Below are 9,778 nucleotides of genomic sequence, written 5' to 3' on the forward strand. Positions count from 1 at the left end.
GCCCCAACATGTCCCAAATTGTCTACAGAGACAACGGGTCCTTTCTCTACCTGTGGACATACAGACAGCAAAAGAGCACTTCTCCCCCCACCTTGTAATTATATTAGCCAGAATCTACGGACAAATCCAGGGACAAAGCACGTACTTTCAATGCAGTTTATTGAAGGCACAGTGGAAAGCTGGGAAGTTTGAGCAGTCAGTGAAAGAAGCTCCGTTTGTGGGAGCACAAGATGTCAGAGTCAGAGGCCTTAACACTTCCTCAGCGTTTTGGGGTGGGGATGGGGGTGAGCACTTCTAAGACTCAGCACACTTTGAACCAGCCACCCCTAACATGCACAAGCAAATGAAAGTACTACGTATTCACCTGTAAGCAAATTCCACAAAAAGCCTATGGCTGCGGTGCGAGCAGCAGGTGCTTTGAATGCTGAAATTGCCTTGCTTAAAATTTAGGCTCAAATTCTCAGCTCGGGGTTTCTCTTTGGATAAGAAGAGGTGCAGCACCTCCTGGGGAAGTTAAATCGTCGCGCTCTTTTCTGAAATGCTTTGGGAGGTGCTGTAAGAAAAAGAGGTGTCTCGTAAGGAAGAACACCCTGAATGCATCTGCTTGTTATGGGAAAGCTGGGGGGGAAGGAACAAACAGAATCTCAAAGCTGCAGTCAACTAAGCAGTATAAACTCAGAGAAGTAAGACAACGTGGAGCACCTGCTGGAGAAGCTTGCTAAATGTGACTGTAAGGTTGGGGACTCTGAAAACATAAGCTGATGGGGCGTGTGTGTGATGTTCATGACTTTGGGAATGGACTGGGTGACAAGTGTTGCTATTTGAGGGCAGAATAACCCTTCTGCCTCATCTCAGTGGTAGGAACTGCGCATCTACACGCTGCGCTCTGCTGCTCCTGGCTGTGCCACCTCTGCGGCTGCTGTCCCTATGGGACCACACAAGGGTCTCTGACCACCCCAAAATTCCCCACCACGCCGTTGTTGCACGCCACAACCTCAGGGCTGCTGGACACCACCACTGGTGGGCCCGTCAGCTGCCTGATGACACAGCCTTGGTTCCCAAAGCTGACCACACCACCAGGTTGGCAAGCCCCCACCCTGGCATTCAAGCCCCCACTGGCTGTGCTGATGACGGTGCGGGCTGGGTACCCCCCACTACGGGAGCTGAACCCCCCGGTTTTACAGTTGACTCCTCCTGCTTGGCAGAACACCTCTGGGACACACGGCTTGGCCACTGAGCTGATGACCCTCTTGGGGTGGATCCCGGCGCTGCGGGAGCTGAATCCTCCATTCTGGGAGCTGTGGCGTCCGGATCGTCTCCCCAAGGAGCCGTAGCCACACGCCGCCGCGTTGGCAGCCAACATCCCGCAGTCATCAGGGATGTTGTAGCCACTGCTGACCACCGCTGCAAGACAGACCATGGGATGCATTACTTGGAGCTGGAGGAGTCTTGCGTGCATGTCATCCCACAAATGGCAGAACCAGCTAAGCCTGATTGCCCCTGGGTTGGTCCAACACTACTCCTTTCATCTCCTCCCCATACCTCAATGCATCCCCTCCATGTCCTCCCACTTCCCATGCTGCTCTTCTGGACTAGTGCCATGCACTCTCCCATGCACAATACATGTTCTGGTGGCCAGGGCAGAATGCTGTCGCCCCCAAAAGCAGAAAAGGGGTATGAATTTGATTTTCCCTCCTACATCCAATTGAAGGTTTTCTTGAAATTCAGGGACATTTGGGATTTCTGGGACAAAAGTTTCTCATTGTCAGCCTAGGCTGAAAAATGAGGCAGGGATCCAAAGACAGAGGGGACAGAGACAGGCAGTGCTGCCCCATAAACTGCCCTTCCAACAGGGAGAAACCCTCCAGGTTGTAAATCTTTAGGTTACTTACACACGCTCACCGGGTTCCCCACACATATCCTGTTAGGAGAAAGAAGAGAAATGTGCATCATCCCATTAAACAGTGGCACGCATATCTAGAAATTTGATGTCACTCATCACTTGCAGCCACATATCCAGCCTGCTTGTCTCTTAATTCCATGTTGCAACACAGCTGACTATCCCTGGGACAGTAACTGCTGTTGCTGGCAGAAAGTGAATGGGATGGCCTTCAGCCATCTCTCCATCCCCAGTTTCTGTGAGCCTGGGAGGATCCCAGAGCTGCAGAGTTCACTTCAGAGCTGGACTTACTTTGGCCTTAGTTCTGCTATTCAGGAAGAAAGGGACAAACCCTCTGCCACCCACCTGCTCTCTTCACCCTCCAACAAAGTCTTATAGGTGGCAATCTCAATGTCCAGGGCCAGCTTGACATTCAGCAGCTCCTGGTAATCCCGCAGCATGCAAGCCAGCTCATCCTTGGCCTTCTGGAGGGCATTCTGAAGCTCAACGTGCTTCTCCCGTGCATCCTTCAGGGCACAGTCCCCACGCTGCTCAACATCACAGATGGAGGTTTGCAGGCAGGAGACCTGTCAGAGGAGAGGAACACAGTGAAGGTGTCTTCAGTTTCCTAGTGCTTGGGTGTTCCGCGTGCAGCTCTTCTGACTGCAAACAGGGAGAGATACCCGCTTCCTTGGAGAGCTTTCTTATTTCTATCCACTTTTGTGCAAAGCATGACTAAAGCAACAACTTCTAAAATAGAAAGAATATTTGGCTCTCCGATTTCTCACTGCTTAAATTCACCACTGGTCACCACAGCGGCTGCATTTGGGCCATATGTCCACTGAAGGCCAATGCATCACCAATGCATCACTGCCCTCCAGACATGCGTGACCTCTGGGTCCCACCTACCTGCTTCTTCACATTCTCCAGTTCACACTGTAATTTCTGTATCATCCGGGTCAGCTCTGAAATCTCACACTTGTTGCTCTGCAGATCGTCGCAGTACTTGCCCCTTTTATCCTGAAGCTCTTGAAACTGGAAGGCAGAAACAAGATGGTTGCCACGTCTGACCTGCAGCCCATGAGCTGGCACAGGATGCTTCATACTCACCCTGGTTTGGTAGAAGGCATCCACTTCTTCTTTGCTCTTCTGAGCGATTTCTTGGTACCAGCACTCAACGTTCTTGATGATGCTCTCCATGTCCAGGTCCCGGTTGTTGTCCATCTTCACAATGACTGAAGTGTCACACAGCTGGCGATCGACCTGAGCCCTTTCCTGAACATTGGGGAATGGCTTGGTCAGCTTTGTAGCAGAGGGAAGGCTGGAACAAAGAGCCACTCTGCTGGGCTGATGGGTGCAAGTCAAGAGCTCTCCCTCAGGTTGGCTCAGCAGAAAATCCTCCCTGCTGGATGAGTTGCTGCATGCCAGCTGCTGACCTGCAGCAATTCTGTCCACATCAAGGGCAAGGAATGCAAGTGACTTAACCCTTAGTATCCTGTCATCTTCTGCTGCTTTGCTGATGTTAATGACAGGATTAAGCTGGGAGCTCTAATCAGACAACTGTGATCTGGAGTAATGAGACAGGTTCACCTCTGTTCTCAGGGGTAGAGTTAGGACACGGCCAATTCATACCCAGAGATGCATTAAGAGAGGGGGAACCACCCAATTTCCAACATAATCATGCTAATATCAACCCTGTTGTCCCGTCATCCTTGTAGTTCCATGCTTTCAAGTGTTCAGGGCTTGGGATGAGACAGGTCCAAGAGGGACTGGATGCTGGAGCACCCAAGGATGAGGCAGCACCCTGTGCTGGGACGGAGCTGAGGAACTCACCTCTTCAAACACACACTTGAGCAGCTCCAGCTGCCTTCTAAGCAGGTCCACCTTCACCTCCAGCTCTTCCTTGTTCAAAAAGATGCAGTCTGCATCCTGAAAGAGAGGAGATGCATTCTGAGCAGTCTGGGGAAGCATAGGGAAGGCAGAGGTGGCCCCAGTGGAGCAGGAACATGTTCCAACAGAGCTCCAGGAGCAGAAAGGTGTAAAGGGATGAGTCAGGTGCCCCACTGTCTCCTCAAGGAAAACAAAGCCACTCCAACGTGACTGACAGGGATTAGTTTATTTATTTGGACTTTGCTACAAACTCAGAATGGACTAATGAGGACTTTAAAATGACTTTTTAATACTGTTCAAATGATTTCTCCCTTTCTGATGTGCAAATATAAAGGATATGAAGAGGCCGTCAGGAAATAACCTGTGTCTCATACACCATTGTGTGGCCTCACACTCTGGCCCCATTCCACCACAAAACACACAATCTAAGGGTATGCTTGAGCCAGCAAAGCTATTACTGCCATGCTGATCATGTGGGCTTTGAGCATTTTCACTTTCTCCTCCCATTTGCTTCTTTTCCTGGCTGTGCTTCTTCACCATCCTCTCTCTTTCTGCTCACTGAAATTCTTATGCTGAGTGTTTGCTAGCCATGCTCAATAGCAGCCGTGTTTCACAACAGATAAACCCATGAAAGGTCTAACAACCCGCTTACTTTGAGCTTCTCACCTTTTTGAGTGCCACAAACTCATTCTCTACAGTCGTGCGCCTGTTGATTTCCTCCTCATACCTGTTGGGAAAGGAGAAGAAAAGGGGTGAGCTGAGCAATACAACCACCACGACAAAGAGCAGCCTCTCCTTTCTCAGTCTGCCATCGGGCACTGAGGACACTGCTTGCAAGCCAACATTAAACCATCCAAAGATCACAAGCCTCTTCACCAACACCAACATTAACAATGCAAAGAGTCTGAGAGTCAGACAGAAGAACGGGACATCCCCAAAGGGGACGTGTGTCTGAGATGAACAAAAGAGAAGTCTCAAAGGAGACCCAAAGGCCCTTACTTGCACTTGAACTCCTCCACCAGCTGGCTCGTGGCACACTCCTCATTGCCCAGCTTCTGCTTCTCGCACAGCAAGCAGTCCAGGCGCTTCCGCAGGTCGCAGATGTAGTTCTCAAAGTAGAGCTCCAGGTTCTTCCCTTTCTTTGGCAGGACATACTGCTGCAGGAGGCCCCACTTGGTCTCCAGCACCTTGTTCTGCTGCTCCAGGAACCGGACCTGCAGGCCAAAAAGGAGAAGTTCTTCAAAGAAAGGTGGATGCAATAATTCTGCAGCTGATTTAACTGTCTGCTCTCACTTGGAAACTAGTGAGACTCCTGCAGGCATAAGAACAGGATTTTAGGAAAGTGAGAGGTGACAAGTTACGAGGAACGTGAAATTGGCATTTAGAAATCTCAAATACACACAGGTCTGTGCTAAATCCACTTCTCCTCAGTGGCTGCAAATGAGTTCTTTCAGAAGCTCTGATGGACTCCAATGGAGCTCCCAACTGGAGGGACCTGCTCGTCTCTTTTTCTCTACAAAGGGATCCTAACGTGACAGCTCAGTATCAGACACCTAACATTTGAGTGCTTGAATCAGGAACAACTTTCTCTGTCTACAGGAATGTTCTTGGAACAGCCACCGCATTTAATGGCAAAGGAAAAAAGGACTCTGATACTGGACAGAAAAATGAGCCTATTCAAACTGCAGCTGCTGGACATAGATGACTGATAATGACCCTTCCAACTTCAGCTGTTCTCTGATTCCCTGATTCTCTGATGCTGTGACTCTATGATCCCATGATTCAATGACCCCACGATTCAATAATCCCATGATTCCACAACTCTTATGATTTGGTGACTCTCTGATTCTATCATTCTGTAATTATATGATTCTCTGTTTCTATAATTCTATTATCCCATGATTCTATTATTCGATAATTCTGTGATTCCGTAATCCTATGATCCTATGGTTCTTTTGCGATTCTGGCTGGGCTAGAACAAGGCTGAGACAAGAATTCAGCTTTGATCTGAGGCCATTCAGACAGGAGACAACAGCAGAAAGGTCCAGTGCTGCCATGGCCAGAACAGTCCCCATCAAATCCTATGCACCCACACTGAGACAGACATTCTCCTACGCTGAAGACCTCATTCTGAAGAATGTGGGCCCTTGCATGATCACATCTCAGCAATGGATGGCCTAAGCAACACCGGAGGTCTGGAGAGGGTTTATCTTTACTTTTTCCACCACCAGGTGCAAGCAGGAAGCAGTCTGCACTCACCTTGTCGATAAAGCAGGCAAACTGTGTGTTGAGGGTCTTGATCTGTTCCTTCTCCTGACAGCGTATTTCATGTTCCAGTGGGTCAACCCCAACGCAGAGGGGCTTCAGGAGCCTCTCATCGATGCAGATGCCCTGGATACCTTCTCCCTTGCGATCGGGGTACCCCCTTACAATGCTGTATCCCCTGGGACCGCAAAGGCCAACCCTTCCTCCGGCGTTACCATAGCCGACAACCCCTCCGAAGCCGAAATCTCCAAAACACCCATTGCCACAGACCCCATTCACATAGGAAATTCTTCTGCTCCCACCCAGGTTGCAGACACTGCGGCTGCTGTAGGCTCCGGCCGCGCACCGGGCAGGCTGGCATGCAGCAGCATAGCTCCGACCGCAGATCTCCGATGCTGAGCTGAAGCCTCGCCGTCCCAGCACAGACCTCACCGTCGGCGCCTGTCTGCTCATCGTAGGTGAGGGAGGATCACAGGTGTCAAGGGGAAGCTCTTCTGCAGGAGAGGAACAGAGATCCCGCTGGGGTGACACCGCGATGCCACTCCTTATATACATTAGGTAAGCTGGCCTTGATAGGATCAGGACGTTAATTTAAAGCGCTTAGGGGTTTGGTTTGCCTGGCAGCAATAAATGCTCCTCAAAATGCAAAGCAGCCCAGCAAATACCAACTACTGAGGAAATAAAAAGGAATCTAAAAGTGCTCTGTTTGCAAGTTGGCTTAGAATATATTACGGTTTGAAGTGCTCCCCTAACTTAGGCTAATTATAGTTTAGAGAACATTTTATTTTTTGAAGAAACTCTTTGTGATTTGTTTGCAGTGTGTCGTTTGGGGTTTTGTGTCTCATTGGGTTTTGTGAACGATGGCGTATTTTTCAGGCTTGCGCTTTGGTGAGGTTAATTTCACAATCTCTCCTTCTTTTTTTCTTTCTCTCACCAGGTTTGTTTTGGGCACGGAAAAGTTGCCAGAATCAACCATGGAAAAAACACCGGCAGTCATGTCATGATGTCTGTGTTGTTTCCCTGCCTGAACCACCAGTAAATCTACTGAGTTCTGGGTCTGTATTCATATGCAAGGACTCAAAGTGCCCCCCAAAAGCATTTCCTTACAGCATTTCACAGATCTTCTCCTACCATCATAAAACCCTACCAAAACAGAGCAGGTTCCCTCAAGAATTGAGGCATCTTCCAGTTTGTCCACTGGGTTTACATTCTGTGGCATTTCAGTGATGTTCTTACTCAAACAGTGCTGCAAATTCTTAACCTGGGGTTTATTTGACATTGTTAAATCTTTGTCTATTGCTGTTTTGGAGCTTCTACCCACCCGAATGCGAGACCTTTTGTTTCATTGTCTGGTGGTCTCTACAAGTAACAAAAAGGGAAAAGCTGCACCTTCCAGCCTGGTGAGTATTCAAGAAGTGAGTGCTGAAGGTTGGGTGACATTGCCAGGCATGTCCTTGACCCAATGGAGATGCATTAGGGAGAGACAACAGCCCCTGGCTTGGTGTCCGGGGAGCTGAGGTGATTCACACCCACAGGCATTGGTCTTCTTCGTCAACAGAGGAAGTCTTAATGAGTAGATTAGACTGAACAGCTGGGATGGGTTTGACTCACGTTGGCAATACAAATATCTCTCTCCTAATCACCAGCCCAAGGAGATGAGGCTAAGCCAACCCTCCCTGGGCCTTTCTAAATGACAATCGCAAAGTCAAAACAATAGGGCTTTTTCAGCTCTTGGAGAGTATAGATTTCGGGATAGAAAGACATATTACTGTGCACTCAACCAATTGCCCTCAGCCCTTCCAAAGGGGAACTATGCTTGGAGAAGTCTTCATGCTCTCTATACACCAATGACAGTACCTGGAGACAGCCAGTAGTGATGTTCCCGCATCCTCTTTAGCCCCGCTGAAGACATTTTCAGTACAAGTCGCAAAACGAAGGCTAAACCTCCTTATAACATTAAACCTTCTTATATCAGTCTCTCTGAAGGGGACATACACCTTGAACCTTAGCGAGCCGTAGGACGTGACTGCAGCACCGAGATTCACCAGGCTATTAATTGAATGTGTAATTGCAACTTGCTTGAGTTTGAGGGGCCAGTGGTATAAATTAGTTGCGTAAACAGATACTCTTGCCCTGTACAAGTGGATTAATTCGACATGTTTATAGCATGACTTTTTTGTTAATAATATTTTAGGCTCACAGTCCATGTTGTGTTGCCAGCGCAACTGGCAATATCAGTTACAACATTCCCCTGGCAAATATTAAAGGCTTCAAGTTAAGCTTGCAACTTCTCAGATCCTTTAAGTTCTGAACAAAGGTTTATCAAAAGCAAAATGCATATTTGAATCTTAAGAGCAGTACAAAAGGCAATTGTTCCAGCTCTTTCACTCAGCTAGAGCTAATGCACCCTCTACATAGGAAGACTGCATCCCAAATCATAAGTTGGACTGAGAGCTGTGTGCTCCTTCCTGCTCCCCATTATACGTGCAAGGCTGTGTGGGAGACGCCTGGAACACATCATAGACTGCAATTAAAAGTCTGCCAAATAACTGCACTGAATCGGCCCCACTTCCCAAACATCTCCCCAGAGCTCTGTGAGAGGTGCAAGATTTTGGGCACGGGTTGTCCAGTGTTGGATGATGCTTCTGTTGGCCAACCTCTTGCTCGTGATCTCAGAGGGATCCATCCTACTTTCATCTTATAGAAAAGAAGGACAAAGGAAGGAAAGAAGGAAAATATTCTGATGAGGGGCTGAATGAATCATTTTAATGACTCGCAATCTCTCCCTTTGTCAGCGTTCTCCTGTATGTGCTGCTGAGAATGGAATTCATTATGAGAACATGTGAAGTTCACTAATTTGTTTGTTGCCTCTGGAGGTGAATCTGGACTGGCTCTTAAAATGCATTTTATGCGATAGTCTCAAAGAGCTGTGCTCCATCTCTGTAATTACAGACAGCCATAGAGAACTCATTGCATTCAGACAAGACAATGGCAATAACCTACCTGTGCTAACAGCATTGGATAGACATAAGACTGGGTCACAATGTGTATTTTTACAAGCACACACAACTCCAAGGACTATGTAGTCTCTTGTGTGTGACATTCATGAGGTGTTCAAGACTTGATTTGATTGGTGCATCCCTGTTCTCATGCATCCTAAAGCCAACGTTGCCCAAGAGAGTTCAGTGTAGTAATATGCTTTTTCCTCTCATACCCTTCATCTACATTAGAAGTCAAGGTTGGGATTTTCAAAGGCCGTTCCTCAAAAAACTCATCAAACACTGGGCCTGGATTCGCCTCCCTCCCAGCTTCAGCCATAAAACTCGCCATGTATTCTAATTTCCTCTTTGAGTCTCCCTTTACGGCTGATGGAGGGAGATAGGCATCTCCAGACGGTGACTCATCACGACCTAAAATAGGCAGCAAAGACAGGTGGGAGGAATCAGCCTCTGGAGGCACTTGCCTCACTCCTTACTGACGACCAGAGGCAGTCTAGACAACCAGACAAGAGCCTCGGCGCCCAGCTGCTGGATGGGCACAGCTGGGCGAGATGAGTCCCACCCTTTGGGTGCCACATTTCTTCAGTACCTTTGAAGTCTAAATGAGAGCACACAACATCACACACTCTCCGGACTGTTCTTTTCTGTGCTCCTGATTTTCTCCTCGTATTTGACTGGGAAAGAGGAATGGTAGAGGGGTCTTCCAGCCCTGAATCCCAACAACTGCTTCAGATAGAAAAGGACC

The 9,778-nt window shown here is 48.3% G+C and overlaps 1 protein-coding gene across 1 annotated transcript; it reads right to left on the minus strand.

Moving 5' to 3' along the window:
- Positions 1-925: 925 nt before the first annotated feature.
- Positions 926-6,487, minus strand: LOC140263254 (keratin, type II cytoskeletal 4-like). Its single transcript, XM_072358075.1, has 9 exons — positions 6,029-6,487; positions 4,769-4,983; positions 4,436-4,496; positions 3,713-3,808; positions 2,990-3,154; positions 2,789-2,914; positions 2,246-2,466; positions 1,893-1,921; positions 926-1,404 (listed from the first exon to the last, which is right to left on the minus strand). The coding sequence occupies exons 1-9, from the start codon at positions 6,485-6,487 to the stop codon at positions 926-928; spliced, it is 1,851 nt and encodes a 616-aa protein (XP_072214176.1).
- Between the last annotated feature and the right edge of the window lie 3,291 nt (positions 6,488-9,778).

Source organism: Excalfactoria chinensis, chromosome 28, assembly GCF_039878825.1.
Source record: "Excalfactoria chinensis isolate bCotChi1 chromosome 28, bCotChi1.hap2, whole genome shotgun sequence".
In the NCBI taxonomy this organism is placed as follows: Eukaryota; Metazoa; Chordata; class Aves; order Galliformes; family Phasianidae; genus Excalfactoria; species Excalfactoria chinensis.